The sequence below is a fragment of the Drosophila subpulchrella genome, chromosome X, assembly GCF_014743375.2.
Source record: "Drosophila subpulchrella strain 33 F10 #4 breed RU33 chromosome X, RU_Dsub_v1.1 Primary Assembly, whole genome shotgun sequence".
Classification (NCBI taxonomy): domain Eukaryota; kingdom Metazoa; phylum Arthropoda; class Insecta; order Diptera; family Drosophilidae; genus Drosophila; species Drosophila subpulchrella.
Genome location: NC_050613.1, coordinates 26,209,879 through 26,229,349, shown reverse-complemented (window position 1 = coordinate 26,229,349; position 19,471 = coordinate 26,209,879). Strand labels below are relative to the sequence as shown.

The 19,471-nt window shown below is 38.7% G+C and overlaps 1 protein-coding gene across 2 annotated transcripts; it reads left to right on the top strand.

The window, feature by feature from the left end:
- The first annotated feature begins 9,188 nt into the window (after nt 1-9,188).
- On the top strand, nt 9,189-12,056 carry LOC119557611 (homeotic protein female sterile). 2 transcript variants are annotated; one of them, XM_037870418.1, is made up of 7 exons: nt 9,189-9,989; nt 10,119-10,238; nt 10,367-10,579; nt 10,642-10,710; nt 10,771-10,914; nt 11,488-11,547; nt 11,664-12,056. In XM_037870418.1, the coding sequence occupies exons 1-7, from the start codon at nt 9,189-9,191 to the stop codon at nt 12,054-12,056; spliced, it is 1,800 nt and encodes a 599-aa protein (XP_037726346.1). The 2 variants fall into 2 exon arrangements, with proteins under 2 accessions (XP_037726346.1, XP_037726347.1); XM_037870419.1 differs by lacking the exon at nt 11,488-11,547.
- The last annotated feature ends 7,415 nt before the right edge of the window (nt 12,057-19,471 follow it).

Below are 19,471 nucleotides of genomic sequence, written 5' to 3'. Positions count from 1 at the left end.
GTATAAAATAACATCTGCTCATAAATCTATTATTTCTATTAAGAACTTAAATGGAAGAACTTTAAACCCCTTTTTAAGAGTTTAAGCTAGTTCACTGAACTTGCTTATCCGCCCAAAATTCTACGAACTCTTCCACCCTTCATCTTGGGCTCTCCCATTTTCGAGGGTCTAAATGGGCTCAAAGGTTGACCGCACAGAATTTCCGCCCCGTCATGCTGGCCATGCACTTTGGCCAAAAGCCCCTCAATGATAATCAGAAGCAGAAACCTTCGGCCGAGCACAAAAGCTCGAAAAAGACAGAAAAAATAAACGGAAAATCAAATACTGACCAACCGCAAGACAATGTCGTCGATCTGTGGTTAGCGACAGCTAAGAGTTGTTCTTGAATGATTGATCATTATGGTTGTTATGGTGATAATAATAATGTCGATGGAGATGGCGATGAAGATGTAGCCTCACTTTGACCTTCTCGAGAAGCAGAAACAGCAGCCGTTGCTCTTCGTGGACGACATTTTTGATAGTTTTCAGTGCGTGAGTGAATGGAATTCTACAGCTCCCAGGCCACAGTGAGGCCTGGCTAAGAGGTTTTTGATAAGATAATATCATATATTATTGACAACCTTTTATCTTCTTTTTGTGTTCATAGAGAATACAAATAAAAAGATGTTACAAAAATATATATATATTCTACAATCTATTTATTTTATAACATATAATCTTATTAAAAAAGATATTGTATAGAAAACATAAAAAATTTCTAAGACTGATTTATTTTTCAAGTTGAAAAACATTTTCTTATATTGTAAAGAACCCTATTTTCAATTTGCATATATTCTGTATTTTACCAATGGAAAAAAAGCTCCAACTGTATAATATTGTACCTATTTACTTTGTGAATATTTTTTTTCATTTGGGATTTTTCTATAGCTCTTCCTCTACAAGTTTTTATAATGTAGTTATCTTGTTACAAGGTATTTATTATACTTCTGTTAAGAGACCACTGTGCTGGCAGTGTGAACCGGAAGCTAGTGTTCAATGCGACGCGATTCGACGCGATTCCATTGGATTCGATTCGATTCGCTTCGATTTGATTATTGGTTCGAGCATCGCTCTTTTATTTGGCTTTATGCATGTAGTTATTTATTTTTTTTTGACTGGGCAACCGCGTTACCTTCGGCGGCGGACTGTCGCCGCTCTGAAGGATAACCGGTAACCGGTTGGGGGTTTTATTTGTGCTTTTTTTTTTGGATAGTGGTGCCCTGGGTTAACGACCAACTGGCGCAGAAGTGTGGAAGTGCAGGCAGACATGCATGGCAGGCTACAAATTACGCATACGCCGCTTGGTACCGAGCTCAACTGGAGCTGAGATACTGAACACAAGATACTGTATCTCGCGGATTGCAAAAGCAACGGCAGCAAAAATAGCTAAGGCAAAGCAAAAGCGAAGGCAGCCGGGCCAAAATCAGTCGGTCGGTCGGTCGGTCGGCTAGTGAGACTCACTAAACTCACTAAAAGTTGCATGCGTTCAAAATCAGTTTAAGGTGAATTAGATTTTGACACACATACAGCGACAGCGTTTTGCATAAACTAAAAATACAAAGAAATCCAAAAAAAAACGTAGATACGAAAATTATGAAATTAGTCTCAGTTGCCTGGGTCGTTCGCTTTTGCAAAAGCAAAGCTGCCAAATCGAAAATGACATCGAAATTAGCTGTAATGGCCGCTCCTCAGCCTCTATTGTCTAGTTCTTTCTGTTGTTTTTGCCAGTGCCACGCCCATTTTCGAACCCAGGCGCCAAAAGGTGCGACAAGGTCCACAGAAGAACACAGAAAACATTTACCGTGTACACATTAAATAATGAATTCACAAAATTAGCATTACATTATTTTTTCAATTAAAGTAAAATTGGTAAATCAAAAAATGTTTCCTAAAATCGAATTACATGTTTGTAAAAAAAATTTCTTTCTTGTGAGTTTTTTCTATCGTAGCTCTTCCTCTCTTCTTCTATTGGGCAGCTAACAACCAACGCTATCGATCCCTATCACTTTTCGGGAAATTTATTTTTTGACGAATTTTTGCATCTTTTTATCGAAAAATTTTCAAAAATTAAATTTTTCAGATTTAAATGCCAATCGATTGGGAATTTAATTTCGAGCTCAACGAGGTACGACATTCCTTATTTTGACCTCAGTTTTCAATTTGTCGACCAAAATACTGATTTTTTTTGTGCAAAAATAGGGAGTATTATATTTTGACGAAAAATACGTTTATTCTAAGCCATTTTATAGACGTAATTTAGTCAAATCGAGGCGCACAACAAAAAGACCGACTGTTTTGAGCAGCTAACAATCTAGGCTAAAGATCCATATCACTTTTAGGGAAATTTATTTTTGGACCAATTTTCGCATTTTTTATAAGGGGTTACATCATCCACTTTTGCGAAAAGTGGCCAAAAATTAAAGTTTTTTGATTTAAATGCCAATCGATTGGGAATTTTATTACGAGCTCAACGAGGTATGACATTCCATATTCTGGCTCCATTTCGCAAATTGTCGACGAAAAAACTGATCTTTTTTGGCCGAAAATGAGGAGTATCATTTTTTGGACGAAAAATACCTTTTTTTAAGCCGTTTTTCAGACGTAATTTAGTCAAATTGAGGCGCACAACAAAAAAACAGACTGTTTTGAGCAGCTAACAACCAATTCTGTCGATCCCTATCACTTTTCGGGAAATTTATTTTTTGACGAATTTTTGCATTTTTTACAAGGGGTTACATCATCCATTTTTAAGAAAAGTGGCCAAAAATTAAAATTTTTATATTTAAATGCCAATCGATTGGAAATTCAAATACGAGCTCAGCGAGGTATGGCACTCAGTAATCTGACCTTATTTCACAAAATGATTGACAAAATACCAAGTTTTTTTGAACAATTTTCAAATTTTTATATCCACAAAATACAAATCTTAATTATTTTAGTTAATTTCCAAAGGCTGTCTTGTTAATTTAAGTAAGTCTGGGAATGACTGCGATGTAAAATAGAAACCCCGAAAATCAAATGAGACAAATTAATTGCAATTACTTGAGCGATTCCTTGAACATTTTTATTTCCCAGCCAAACTCGGAGCTGTCATATCAAATTTTAAGACCTCTCCCTGTGCGATTAATTCGCCCTCTTTGGGGGCCAAGGAGGGCCCTGAAAAGCGGCTCTATATATATGGTGTACGGGGGCCCATCGTCCCTGCCATTGAACGGCAATTCATTTAATTCTGGCGACGTTGGCATCGCTTTAAATCGAGCGAGCTGGAAATGGGGATCCGGTGGGGGTATATGGTATCTGGGTTTTCGAGGGGCTGTTGTGCAGATTACTGACAGTTCACTTTGCCGTGTGCCCAATGGTGCAATTAAATGTAAAGACATCGCCGGAGTCACTGCCATTGTTCGATGTTTGTTGTTTGTTTTCTGTTTTCTGTTTCAGTTTTAATGACGGCCCATAGACAATAACAAGGTTGTGCGGAGTGCGACATGGGCTCCAGTTTTTTGTAGTCTGTAGATTGTAGCTTCTTCCTCGGCTTTGATTTAATTGCCGGCGTTTTTGGCCCATTACAGGGACTTAATTCTTCGATTTTATGAGTAATCTAGCAGAGACCCTGGACGGGATGATGATCTACGGCTCGAACTTTGAGCTGGATTGTAGTCGTATATATCAATCGTCGCGTCCGACGTGCCCAAACCAAAAAAAAAAAAAACAAAAAAGCCTTGCATAAATTAGCGATTGCCAAAGTGTCTCGATTTTTTGCCTCAGTTTCTCAGCCTCCGTTGGTGACTAATTGCAAACAATTACTAATATTAAGTACGAGTGGTTGGCCGACTGTTCAAATAATCAGAGAGACACAAAGTGCCCCAAATGCAAGCGACAACTTGATTTCTGTCGTGAAAAGGAAGCTGTCTTGCCGGGAGTTATGATTGTGTAGCTGCAAGTGCTGAATTTTAAATGCTCTATGGATTAAATGGTGGAGATATTATGGAACATATAAAAAAAATAGATCGTTTATATTCTTTTGAATTTTTTTTTTTACAAAATCGAAAAACTAAAATTTAAATGGGAGAAGGTAATTCAAAACACTTAAGATAATTCTGATTATAATTTGTCATGCAAAAAATATAAAACACAATTTTTCAGCCATTTCAAAAAGGAATAAAGTCACTGGGATAATTGAAACATCCGATAAGACAAGTCATAAAATATTTAAATACTCTCTAGTGTGTTCAAAAATAGTAATCTGTTATACCTTTTATTTTAATAAGTATAAATAATTTGCAAATAATATTAGATATTATTATGTTGCTTAATCAAATTTTTTTAAATAAATATAAACCCTTGCAAATTCTCCACCACTGAATTAGCCATCCACTTTGCCAATATGGATTTTACACTCACGGTCAAATTGGTATATGTCCACAAAACCTATCAATTTATACACATAGCTGCATATATAATATTTGTATGTATATTTATAGGGGCAGATGCTGATGTCGAACTTTCGGCAGCCAATGAGCCAATAAAATTCCGCATTATCCACTCAAACACTTTGCGAATTGCGGTGTGTGTGTGTGTATTTGGTATGAAAGGCAAAAAAAATCATAATGCATTTAAGCCAAGTTAACATGTTAACAACTCTGCGGCTGCGGCGGCTTTTGGTTTTGGCCGTCATTTTCAGTTGATTGGCAAACCGAACGTGGTGGCCCAGCGAGAAAAAACCAACTAAAATTAAAAAGTTTCGGTTACTCAGAGGGGCGGGGAGGGTGGAGGGCGTGGCAGCGGTGGTGGTGTTAAAAAATTGCCAAAGGAAAGGTGGTGTCATGATTTATCAGCCCTGCCTAGGTGACTTTTTCCCCAAAATAAAAAACCGAAAGCCGAAAACATTACGTGATATCAATCAGGTTTACTCTCGGTTTTTTTCCATCTCTCTTTGATAACTTTATTATTTTTCAATGTTTTGTTTTGCTTAGTTTTTTTTCAGTGTCACCTAAGCCCCAAAGAATATTACTTACCACTCTTTAACGCCATGACTGGGCGTATATCAATCAGGCCTTCTGGCAGCTGTTGCCTAAATTTAGACTGTCTGGCTTTGATCGAAGTGATTGGCCGAAAAATAATAAAAATAAATGAGATACCGCCGCACAGAGCTGTAAATAATTAAATCCATGAGTTGGCGATTGTAAATTGGGAGAGCATCGCGAATTGGGTCATTAGTCTGGAATCTGGAATCGAAATCCTGAGAGGGAAGTCGGCCAATTACAAAACGATTTTAATGAGATTTTGCCAACAGGAAGTGTTTTAGTAAAATTGAGGATTGCATTTTTCTGAATTGCCGGTGTAATCAATATATATATACTGCAGTTTCTGCTTCCTGTACTTAAAAATAATAGAAACTATTTATTAGGAACAATAAAAAACACCAAACGCTCTTAATTTAACTCTAGAAATTTCCATAATTATCATACTAATTAAATCAATTTTAAGTGAATGGAATTGTGAGTATCTCACTTTTAGCAGCATTAGGAATTAATGAATAAACGTTACTTATTTTTTGTGGCATTTTAAAATATATATATAATTAGTTATATTTGAAGACAAGAGTAAACATGCATATATTGCATTTTGTATGTTAGCTTCAAGACTCGCCTTTATTTAATCCCAGCATTAGCATATAAGAATAACGATCGGTCGAACTGGTTTGGCTTTGAAGATGACAGATTAGCCATATCTCTGTGTATCTTTGGCCGTTTCTTCAGTCCGCCAATTAGCAGAAATTAACTCGAAACTCAAAGCCCAAAACTCAAAGCTCGAAGGACTTCTGATGGCCAAGAGTGCGTCGAGTGGAGAGCCCATTGTTTGGACCAATCTATTCCAGCGAATTGTGGCTTAGAGGCTAAACCAATTGTATAACGAGCGCTAAGAGGCTGAGGCATAGAAAAAATAGAAATAAATTGCAGCAACTAGTTTGCTTTTAATATTTATGGCGCTATTTATTATGTTAATTCCCAAGTGCGGCGATTTCTCATAGATATTTTTATTTTTTCCTAGCCAGTGCTCCAATTCGAAGATTAAATAAAGTCAGAAATTGCTGGGAGTCGTAAAAGTGCAAAGTTTATAACTATTTAAGTCGAATCGAAAACTGCAGCTCCGTGTCTTTCGGATTTTCGTATTTTCGTATTTTCTGTGTGTGTTGAATATATGAATGTTGCCAGGCAGCGAAACGAAGTCAAACGATTTGGCAAGGTTATTATTTATTGCACAAAGATATGTGTTAATAATACACACAAACACGAATCGAGTTTCGAATTTATCTTGAAGTTTCGGCGGTTGGAGTGCCTTTTTTCGCTTCTCGCCTCTGACAATTGTCAATAAACCCTAATTGCCAGAGATCGTTATTCTCCGTAATTCTCCGGCCACAATGTCAAGTGCCGATGGCTCATTAGCGATAAAGTGCGGCGGTTGCCATTTCCGCTTCCGGTGGCGGCGGTCAAAAGGGTTTTCCTTTTGGCCAGACGTAAATGAAACCAAACTAAGCGATAACGATGACAATTAAAAGTGCAGAAGTGCCAAAGAAAACAATCTTTTTCTTTTTTGAACCGAACAATGCCGTTTACAATCCACCGACTGGGCCTCAAATATATTCAGACATTTGAAAATGATTTCCATTTGAAGGCTAAGCGCAAGATTGATCGGAATTTAAACACTTTTAACATGTTCGGCTTATGTTATATTTGAAGTGTTTATAACACGGTTTTGGCATGTTTTAAAACGGGATTTTGAGTGACTAGGTGGTTTTTAAATATGTCTCTTTAACAGATGGCCATGTCATTTTATAAATAACATTTAAATACATACAAGAATATTTTAGGCATCTCGATAACACCTATTTGTATCTCTTTTCAAGGCTGCCCAATATAGTTTGAGGGTACTACATTTTATTAATTAAAATAAACTGCACAACTTGTATTTCAGATTTAAGATAATTTGTATTCCATTCCAGGGTGTTTCCGATTTAAATTAAACACATTTTTTTCATTCCCGAAAATATGCTTAGACCATTTGAACATTTATATGCTTAGACCATTTGAACATTTTAAGAGCTTCTCTTAAATTGACTGTTCTTAATCCCCTATAAAATCATCACCCTTGAGCATCTAAGGTTCAACGGCTTAATGAATCTGACTCATCGCCCCGTGAATGCCACAAGTGGCTGGCTATATCAGATCGTAAAGCTGCCATTAGATGGCTGAATTAAAAGCCAAAATCTGAGGGCAGTCGAAGCATTAAAGGGCACAACATTTGCACAAAGTGAAACAATTATATCATTATTGTCTTGGCTTTGGGCTCGTTTTATTGTGCCTTATAATTACAGCCGCGGTTTTATATATTTTTTCGGGAGTCCATAGGATTCATGTACTTAAACGTTTATGCACAGAGAAAAATAAATATACAGAAAGCCCTTTAATACAGTTAGAATGGTACTAAAAGGATGCTTCTTAATGAGTTAATTTAACATTTTAAGCTCACGAGTGTCAAAAGGTCATTAAAATTAAATTAATTTAGTTCACAGTGGGCCACGTCATTGAAAATGTTGATGAGGAACTTTTATCCCCAGTGGGTACATATAATTCCCAATTTGTTCTAGCTAAAAATGCATTAGCTTATTTTCTTCCGAAAATATTTTAGTTGACCGGAAGTTCCCACGGATTGTTTGTTTGTGTTGGTGCCTTTAGCTGATTACTGGAGATATGCAAATCTATTTTCCTACTAGAACGAGACTTCAGAATGCATCGAGATCCTTTCCAGGTATGAACTTGTTTAAGTTTTATTAAATAAATTAAATATTTATCTTTCTAATTTTAATATTTAATGTTCTACATTTATTTCAATGACTTTTCTTTTAATAAGTGAGAATAAAATAAATTCTGTGCATTAAGTAAACAAGTGTTTTAGGCTATAAATGGAGTTTTTCCCGTGTAAATGTGAGTTTTTTGTTTGTTTGCCCAAGTTAACCCCAAGTGAGGCACGCTTCAACAGTTGAAATTGCGTTTAAACGCTTATGTCATGCCGATCTGATCCGACCTGAGTGGCTACATATGATTGTATATATAACCCCCTATATGTATGTGGTCCCCCACCGATCTCTGCGCACTTGAAAGGTTAAACGAGCGTGACGAGCCACCGCCGACGTTTTGCGGCTTGGACTTGGACTACCTGGCTTTAACCCATGTTCGCCATTACGCTAACGGGGCAGCCCCTTCACGTAATCCCCACCCAGTCAGTGCCCCCGGATGGCGATGATGATCATCTTCCCAGGCCAATCTCTCCCATTTATCTAATGGACAATGCTAATTAACAGTCACGCATAACTGCGACACCTGCAATTCGTTTTTCCACCTCTTTCTTTACATAAGGCCTTTATTTCAATCTCCTAAAAAGATGTACCTATTATGGAATTAGCTAATGACTCTGATCCGAGTCTATTTAATGCCTAATGGGGCGGGTAATTGTGGTTTCTAGTTCTGAAAAGGTGAGAAGTAAAGAAATTATGGAATTAGCCTTTAAAGTGGATTTTTGGGGGAAGTACTTACAGCAATTAAGCCTCATAAAATTTGGGACTGGAGAATATTGGACTCTTTTTTATAATTCTTCCTTAATGTATTAAAACATTATAGTTATCAGGGACTCTTAAATTTCTTGAACAATTTGGGGCCTATTAAAACGGAAATTCTGGTGTGAGATATAATGATAATAATATTTTCAAGAAGTTAAATATACTGAACCTATTAAAATAAAAATATATATATTAAGCATAAATCTGTTTAAATTAAGTATCATTGAGTAATGACGAGCAGTTCGAACTGCGAAAGTAAACTAGTTTACAGATAAAACCCTAAACGCCCCCTAGTTAAGATTTTGCTTTATTTGCGTACAACAATCCGACCAAGATATGCCACACTGATCAGCCCCACAGACGATTGACCCATTGCACAATCTTCAACAAGGAGGCGTTACCATGTGGGAGGATCCCCTGCCACGCCCACAGCCCACCGCCCATCGCCCAACTAACCGTGAACGATCCACAGATGTTATATGAGACAGTGTAGAAAGCCTCCTGGTCGCAGTTTTCTTTCGATCGGCCGGCAATGGAGAACCTGCAAGTACGGCGATTGCTCCTCGGACTAGCCGGATTAGTCCTGATCGGTCCGGGATCGGTGGAGAGTAGGCCGGGTGGCGGAGGTCGGTCCGCAATGGACCTGCAGTCGCACTATCTGCAGGCCATCACCGCCTATCGCAGGCTGGAGAGGATCCTGCCCAAGGAGGAGCTGCGGGCGGTGACGGGCATTGGGCTGCTAAACGGAGCCCGCCAGGCGGAGGAGCAGATGGAACAGCATCTGGTGGGGGCCGTCAGGGAGCTGTTATACCAAATGAATCTCACGGAAAGCGCACGGGTCATGTCCAAGATCGATGCCATCGAACAGCAGTTGTCCCGGGACCAGAGAGCCCTGGAGATCCTCAACAGGGTGATGGATGTGGTGTCCCAGGCCAAAGACGATCATGAGTTCCGGTTGGAGCTGAGGGAAATGGCCCAGCAGCAACGGGTGGAGGAGCTATACCAGCAGGAGCTCTCCGCCGATCTTACGGACCAGCCAAAACTGGGCGAGAGACTGGGAAAGCTGAGGAAGAACATCATCAGGCAGGTGCCGCAGATGAAGAACGAACTGGAGGCCAAGATTGAGAAGGCACTGCAGCACCTGCTGGAGCAGGCTGGCGAGGATGGGCTGCTGGCCAAGGCCAAGCAGAAGGTGGTCCACAAGAGGCAGGTTAAAAAGGGAAAGGAGCAGCAGGAGGAGGAGCAGGAGCAGGAAGATCGGGCGGAGCAGGAGGAGGCGGAGCAGCGACAGATGCCCCAGGAAATGAGGATTATCAAGTCCATACTATCTGAGGTGGGTTCGGAAAATATGCCATATATAAAAAGATATATATAAAGAGGTGTAGATACTGAAAAGAAGGTTTCAAAAGTTGAAAAGTGCATGTCTTAAGTAAGAAAACCCCTTGATTTTCTGTAACGCCAGGCTCATGACTTGCGCTTCCAGGATGACTTTCAGGAGAATATGTTGGACCAGCCGCCGCCCAGGAGGATCAAAATAGAGCCCATTGCCTCGGAGCTCGATGACCTGGAAATGAACGCAAAGGTGAGCAGGTCAACCCCTGTCCAAACCCTTTGTGACTAACCAGACCACCCAATTGATGATTATAACGATGACTATAACCCAACACTGACTTGGTTCACCTAACCCTATTGTCTAACGGCCTCTAGAAGTCGCCAAATGTTACAGCCAAGGCCAGAGGCAAACCGAAAGTGAGTGCCGCCAAGCCGGAGAAACAGGTGGAGGCGGAGGGCACAGGCTCCTCGGAGCTGGCCACGGATGACGCGGATGACGAGGCAGGCGAAGAAGATCCTGGAGCAGGTGGAGGAGGTGGCGGAGGAGGAGGAGGTGGTGGCCTGGTGGGCATCATCGGCAGTCTTAGCGGTGTGAGTAAAGGGTTAAATGGGAAATTCCTTTGGAAAGTGTATCTGAAATGGATTTTCTCCAGGGTGAAGGCGGTTCCGATGTGGGTGCTCTTATTGGTGCCCTCACCGGCCTGGTCTCCACCTTGTTTGGCGTGAGTATTAAGTTCTATAACTCCCTCTAGGGTAATACAATTTATTTAATATCCCCTCAGCCCGGTGGCCTGGATGTCCAAGGTCTGATCCAAACGGGAACCTCGCTGATTTCTGGTCTCCTGGGTGGCAACAAGAACTTTGGTCTCGTCCTGGGCCAATATGTGGGCACCGCCTTGGATGGACTTTCTGGAGGCGGCGGAGCGGTGCGTTTCAATTATCAGGTTTAAGGCTATAAATTCAGGGATATCCAAGCAATTCCCTCAGTAAAATATTCTTTATATATTATTATTTAAAGTTAATCACGTCAACGAAACCAATTTATTTATCCTCTTACTCAATGCATTTAATTTAAATTATGTTGAAGAACCTCCTTCTTTTCTTTTTGACTGTATTCTTTTAAAATTTGTTATCCAGTAAAATTCCTTTTATAAGTTTAAAAATCTTATATCATTTTCGTTCTTTAATGACCTTTTTTAAACCTTTTTTGGATATTATTATAAGCTAAAGAAATGTTACATTTTATAATTTACCTATTTCAATAACTATTTGAACAACATTTTGTTGATGAAATTTTTAAAAATTATGTTATACAACTTTAACGTTTTTAATTATGTGTTAATAATTCCATTTTTAAAAAGACATTAATAATTTTTTAAATTCTTTTTCGCTTACAATAATCGTCTTTAATTTAATATACTTAGTTTATAATATCTGTAAATATTTTCAGTACTTCTAATAATATTAACTATTTAATTTCGATTATATTATTTTTGCAGATCAACAATGGCCAGTTCTTGGGCAACTTTCTTGGCACTGTGTTGGCCGCCCTCAGCGCAGTATTTATACCTTATTTCTAGACCCTCTTCACTCCCAACCTGTTAACTGTGTTACTAACCCATGAATATAACATATTTCAGTAGAAAACTACAATTTTTTTTAAATATTCCCACAGGATCCCGAGGAGGAGGGCCCGCCGCAGCCGCTAACCTTCACCAAGAACCTGATAACCAGCTTCCTGGAGGCCAAGTTCCGACCAAATTCGGAGGAGGGCTCCGAGGAGCGGCACGGAAGTTCGGAGCTGCCACGCCCCCGCAAAAAGAAGGAGGGCGGCGGATGGGCGGCAGCGGCGGCGAGTAACTTCGATTCCGGTGGGTTTGTGAAGCAGGTGGCCTCCCATCTGGTCAGCAATGCCCTGGGATTGATCCTGAACGCCGGACTGGGGGCCGCCGGAGGGGCTTCGAGTGCGGCCAAGAACATCTTAGCCAGCAGCAGCATGGGCCACCATGCCAAGCCGGCGGATCACCATCATCGATCTTGGAATCCCTACGACCACGAGCCATTCTAGCCAGCTTAGTCAGCAGCCAAAAGGTTACGTTACATTAATCGTTTGTGTTAACCCCCCATACCCTGTGTTTTTTTTTTTTGCTAGTTTGTAATCACAAATAAATAGAGAAATGTGTAAAAGAAAGACTTGTTGGTCACTTGGGCAGCTAAGAAAGCGTAAAAGGGGGCTCTAAATCAAATGGCGTAACCACTTGGACAGCGGCTGATGCAAGAGATCCACTGGAATTCGGCGGGGGCATTGCAAATCACAAGCCACTCCCCCAAGGATTCGGTGGGGCAAATCGCTGGGTGGAAAATACAAAACAACAAAGCGAAAGCTCTTAAAAAGCGGAAGTTAAAACTAACCAGAGGTTGGGGGGTTGGGCTTATCGCATAAAACCAAAGTTTAGAGGGGGTGACACAGGGAAATGAACTTTGGAGTGGGGGACCTTTGTGATTTTTCGGTTGGAGAGTTAGTTGAACACTCATAGGTCTGGGTTACAATTTACATAACATACGACATTATGGAGTTCACTAATATAATTATTATTAATAAAAGTAAATTTACACTTCTTAACTTTGATAAACATTTTTTTTTATTTTTATTGTAAATATGGATGAACAAATTCTTAATTTCTTTTAAATCTTTGATATTAATATCTTTGATATAATAAATAAAACATTTTACAAAAGTATTTTATTTTTCCGACCCAATATGGTGTATATATTTTTGATCAGGATCGCTGGTCGAGTCGATCTAGCCATATTGGGAATGAACAATAGGTGGCGCTTTTCTGTTAGCTGATATATACCTTACATTTTCGTAGTATATATCTATTATAATTAATAAAACAAACTTAAAATTTTTATTAAATCTTTATTATTAGGATTATAAAAAGAAGACAATTTCCACAATACATAATTGTATACTTATTGCTTAGTTATACTTTACAATTGTTATAAGAAAACCTTTTTTTTCCTAAAACATACATAACCTTTCAGTTATGTGGATAGGTTTTCGAAAGGTGAAAAATGCCGCAAATAATATAAGTATCTGTATCTCGTTTTTGCATTTCCCCGGCTCTCTGGAGAGTCTTTCTCTCATTTTTCGAACTCTTTCCCGGCACCTTTCTCCGCTGGGCCAACTACTTGGCTGCTTGGCCAGTGAAGCGGGCATTGTGTCACTTTCTACTGATTACACGTTTCAATAAAATGCTTTTACTTACTTCTGGTGCTTTCTCCGCCTCTCTCGCTCTCTCTTCCACCTGCTCTCTCCCTCTCTTTCTCCGTTTTTTTCGAAGTGGGCTGAGTTTTTTAGCGGACAGTTTTAGTTTTCAGTTATGCGTGAATCTTTCACAAGACCAAGTGACATTTTGCGGGCCGTTTAGTTGTCGCGTTTTTAATTTGAAAAACCTCAGTTTTTGTTTATTGTTTTGTGTTTTCTTTTTTTTTTCTGCTGTGTCTGTGCTGTTTGTGCTGGTTTATTTGCATTTTGAAATTGTTAATGAACTCAATTATATATTTGGGTGCTTCAAAGAGTTCGCATTGCGATTAAGTTTGGCAAGCCGCATCTTTATTTTATTATATTTCGGGTGAGTTCAGGTTTACATATGCGCAAGGCGGTTGAAAGACCAAAAAAAGCGGGAAGCGGGCGAAAATCCCAGCTCGAAATGTGTGTCAAAACGAAAGACTTAGGCAACGAACTTGCTAACTGGGCTAAGCCCCAGCTCAAAATGCTGGCATAGGTCAGGTCCAGCCCGTAGAGCAAACATTAGTTGGCAGCTGGGGTTGACCAGTGGCGTGGAAAGGGGGTTCAGGGGGCGCTATTGATTAGCGACCGTCCATTAATCGTTCGGGCTACCGAAATTTGGCAACAGCGCCGACGTCAACAAGGCAAAAGTGAAGACTCAAATGCGTTAATTGCTGCATAAATCAATTAACAAAAGCCAGAGACTTAACCAATATTATGTGCAAGTGTTAAAAAAAGTGAGAGTTTTATTGTTCTCCTATGACGGAAGCTTTTGTCTTCCACATATCATATTAATTGTGTATTATATTAGGCTTAAGGAAATTTTCAGCTAAACATTTTGGGCAAACCCTTTGATTTATTACATTTTGAGATTTTTACAAGTTTTTTAAAATTTATTTGACTTGTTTAAATATATTTAAAAATGTGTTATTCCTCTTCAACAGCTATAGAATGATTAAAAATGTATTATTTATTTTTAACAGCTATAGATAGAATTTCGAGATGAGACTATGTAAATATGTTTAATACATTTTTGATTAGAGAGTAAGTTGAACAAATTAGACATACAACTTTATGATGTTCACTAATTTTTAAACCGGAAATTACATTTTTTTGATAAACTTAAAAGTACATATACTTCCTTAAAAATAAATATTTAGATACATTTTTAAATCAGCTGATTATTTGAAGTATTCCAATTAATTCCTGTTTCCCATTTTATAATAAATCATGTTATTTTAAACGCCTTTTAAACACATTGATGTCTTCAAACACCTGTAAGGGAATTTTCTAGAGACCCATTAGTTTATTTGAATTTTCGGGGTTAACTACCTGCTAACCTACTGCTGATTTTCGGCTGACCCCTGATTGTGGATGAACGAGGGGTCTGGGCTGAAAGCCGAAGCCAAGAGCTGAAACACCGACTGGTCTGGGCCATGCAAGAGTGGCCTGGCCCAAAGAAACCGGTAACGGTCTCAAGGTCGTTCGCCGAGTCGATGGCTGTGGCCAGATAAGCCTCAGCCCAAGATACAGCAGCTTTGGGCCAAAAGCTGACAGCCAAAAGCCAAAAGCCATCGTATGCCATAGGTAATAACAAAAGCCAGCGATGATAGCTGGGCCAAGAAATAAAAGATCGAAAACGAGGGAAAAAGCGAAAGTAATCGCCATGAAAGTGGAGCAGTCGATCTGGAAATCCGCCGAAGGCAAACCGGCGAGGGGGCGTCTCTATAGAGATATAAACAGAAACAGAAATCGCGAGTTATACGTGCAGGTGTCATATCTAAGTCGGTCAATAAGTTTATTGACCAGACGTCGCTCCAAATTGTGGGGTTGTCTTCGGGAGGGTTATGCAAATCGATTGGGGCAACCCGGTATCGAAAAGCGTTGAAACAATGCCCCTATTTTGTTTGTTTCGATCCGCTTATTATGTAAATCGTGAAATTTCTATCCCTTTTTAGGATTGTGCCTTTATGTTTCAATTATGAGCGTTAAAGTCCGTATCGCACATCTTGTATTATTCGAATTTTCACACATTTTTATGATGATATATAAACTGATGCGGGTCTTGGCTTATGAACGGCTAATTATTGTCTAGATGTGTTTCCCCTATTATAAAATATTTGTTTTAATACCATTGAATTGCATTTGCCTGGCCGTTTCATAAGCCTCTTGCCGTTTTTCGTTTAGCTTAGAAGTGATTTCCAATTCACGGCTCATTTAACAGCACTAAGTTCTGCACGGCAATTAAGCAAAGTGATCAAAGATTCGAAATGCCTTTCAAAAGAGCCAAATCCAAAATGATATTATTATAAGGCGACCTTCGCCGGCCGCCAGTGGCGAGATTTATTAATACTGTAATTACATTAATGGCTAGCAAACAAATAAACGCCACCTGACACTAGAATCCGACTCAGAATCGCCATCTTCGGATCATTTTGGCCTGGCCGAAGTTCGCTCCTCTGACTCTGATTCGGATTCTGATTCAGAGCCTCAGTTCTGAGTCGCCGGTGAATGTTCAACTGGTCAACTGGAAAACTGGAAAACTGGCCAACTGGCAACGCCTTTTCCAATTAAATTCGACCCGGCTATTGGGCACGAAACAAAAGCTCTTGATGTGAAGGATTGGCTTACACATGGTCTTAATGTAAACTAAATTAACTCTTTTCGATTAAAAACACTGCATTTGCGGGCCAATGACTGGCTGATCTCGGTTTTCCTTGCTCATTGCCACTTTAAGATTCAGCATTACATTTTTTTTGTCTTGGTTACTTTCAAGTGAATTAAATCCTAAATGTTATTTAGTTTATAATATGCAAGGTGACCCAAAATTTATCTTCTGACTCATATAATTTAACCAATCCAATCTCAAATTTTAATTGGCATATATCAGGGTTATTTTAGTATTTTAGCTTTCAAATGTAAAGCTTTTATAATTATGATATTTACCCAGAGAATAAAAAAATCCAAAATTTGTATTTATATTTTTATATCATGTAAAATAAAGAACTATAAAGCTTAATAATCTATTAGATCTAAAATTAAATTTGGTTTTTATATATATATATATATATATATATATATTTTAATATCTTCAGAACTTTAAATATCTTAATGCGTAAGGAGATCCAAAATATCTTTTCTGGCTCATATAAATGGATCAATCCAATCCCAAATTAAAATTGGCATACCTCAATAAGTTGGTTGTTTAGTTCTATAATTTTGATATTTTTTTTTATTGGTTGGTAACCTTTTTTAGTTACTTTGTTTTTGCAAATGAGTGACCCAAAACTTAAATTTCAGAGCCTATAACCTAAGCAATAAAACTCAAATTTCAAAGTTGCATACCTTATAATAAAGTTTTTTATAATTATGCATTTAGAAGTGTCATCCTAGCCTATGATCTTTTTCAATTAGCAGAAATAAAAATTCTTGTTACTACATTTTGAACGTTTTGTAGTAAATCAGCTGAAGTTTTATGGTCATATGTGACTTTTCCTTTGGCCAAAGGCCTAAAAGAGGGGGCCGTAAAGCACTTGCGCAAAGCCATCGTCAGTTCATTAGGGGCCATTGCAGGCGGAGATGAATACATTAGATGGAATTGGATGCGGAATGGACTGGTGGCCTCTCCTCCACCTGGTTATCTGGTTACCCGGCTAACGAGCCTCGCTCTGGGTCCGAATGGAATTGTTAATGGTTAATGGTTATGGCCGACCGCCTGTAACTCCCGAGTTTCGGCGTATAGTTGTTAACTCGTAAAGCTAGGGGCCTGTTTCTATTTTTTTCTTTGGATTTCTTAAATGTTTTATTATTTTTTTAGTATTTTCCTGCGTGCACTTAGCGGAGTCATCGTGGCCAGAACAGCGATGAGCTGGTGACATTAATGCCGTGGCCCGAGACTGAAACCGAGTAAAAAAGCCAGCGCATAATGCATAATGACAACCGTTGCATAACCCCCCGCCAGTTGGGTAATGCCAAATTATGCCCCGACATGGCGGCGAAGGGTATTATGGTATATGGCATATGGTATATGTTATATGCTACGACTATTACTATTTCCAGAGAACAAGTTGCCACTGGTTAGTACGGATTTAATGCGTCTGCCCCACTATTTTGGCCCCTGACATTTTCGCAGCCTAAGCTTTAAACTGCGAAAACTTAACCGAAAAGGCGAAACTGGAAATGCAATGAAGATCTGGTTGTGGTAAATGGAGTCACTCGGGTTCAGGGGGCAAGGATTTGGGGCGCTTTTGGGGTCTTGGCCGGGCCAAAACGGCATGTTTCTGCGAGATTGGTTTGTTTTGCTCAAAGACCAATTCAAAGTGCGCCCGTGTCTGTGTCTTTTTTTTCTGATTCTGTTTCTGTCATAAACATTATGACACGCGCTGTAGCACTGATGGACAGACTGACGGATTGACAGATTGACTTGCTGACCAGCAATTATGGCGTTCTAATTGAGGCGCCTCAGTGGCAACGAGCTGTAATTGAATTTTCATGGATAATTTGCTAATTGAGCTGCCAAATTGGGCAGAACAACTGGCCGGATCTTTTTAAGATCTGTGATCGATTTCTAGAGATATCAAAGAGCTATTTAAATATGCTTTTAGGGACAACCATGCTTTTAAAATGCGAAACAAGAAAAATAGAAAAGATGTTCTATGTAGTTTTAAAATTTTACGTTTATTATTATTATTATTATTATTTTTTTTTAAGTTTATTACGATATTCCTGTGCAATTTCCAACGCACCTAGTTTTAACTAAACAGTAGGTTTATTTTCAATATAAATTAAATTTAGTTGAAATACTATTCTCATTGAGGCTCTAATCGAAAACTATTTTGAATATTTGTAGGTTCTAGGGGTTTTTCTTTTTTTGAATAAATATTTATACCTCACCTAGTTTGGAATACATTTTTAGAATATAATTACATTAAGCTAAAATAGAAGATTTGTTTTTTTTTTTTTTTTAATAAATTTAGAAGAAATAATATCCACACTGAGGCCCTAATGAAATGAGGGTTTTTAGTTGAAATAAATGAGCCATAATATCTCCACATAATCTAGTTCTTTCTCCAGATATTTAGATAATATCTATATACATAACGAAGCACTTGTTTTCGTATTTTCTTGGCTGAAATGGGTCAGAATGTGGCTTTAGTTTTCCGAAAACATCTTCAAGGGCTTCGTGCGGCGACAAGAAAATTGAAAGTTAATTTAGCTAAGGCCACAAAGTAAGAGGCACTCGAGCATGCACTGGCACAGGTTCTGCGAGCTGTAAAAACAGCATACAAAGATGTTGATGTTGAGATGAGATGGCGATAAAGATGGTGTTGGAGCTGCAGGTGGAGGATGTGGATGAGGACGAGGCCTCCGAAGAGACATCTCCCGACCTTGTGACCCACAAAAACGCTGACAGACGAGCGTGTACTTTGCATTTTGCGCTTTTGGTTTTGGGCTTGGGTTTGTTTTTGCGGTTTCGTTGCTGAAATTTTTCCATTTTTTATTTGTCATTTCAACGGATGGGCGCATTAATTTTGCTTTATCTGGGCCCCTCGCTCGGCTGTCGTCATATGAAAAAATGAAATAAAAATTCAAACATGGCAAGGTGCGCCAGCACCTCTTCATGTCAATTAAGGATTATGTTTCGGTACCGTTCCGGCAAACGACCGAGATGACCTTGGGCCAAGGCGTTGGTTGAGCCCGCACTTTGATAAGCAAATTGCCGTGAAAACGGGTTAAGCGACTGGCTGCCAGGGGTTAAATAGAAAGGCTTCCCAAGCATCCAGAAATTGGCAGTGACATTTGCAATTAACTGAGTGCCTGATGGGTTGATTACAGGGGATATCCTCAAGGATCTCGGAATTAAAGTGGTCACTCTCGATAAGGCAGCTTTATTTTGATTTTTTGTATTACTGGGATTAAAAATATGGAGCTTAAAAAATAAAATTAAAAAAAGTTTGCCCAGCATTGTATTTTTAAAATATTTTTTTTGCTTAGGAATACAAATTCTCGGTAATTTAGAATCTTTGAATTAAAATGGTCACTCTCCACGTAGCAGCTTCATTTTGATTTTTTTGCATCACTGGCATTCAATTAAAAATATCTTTAACAACTACTACATATTTAATAAATTTTTTCTAAGAATAAAAATTCTTGGTATATGACAAATATTGATCAATAACTAAATTCTT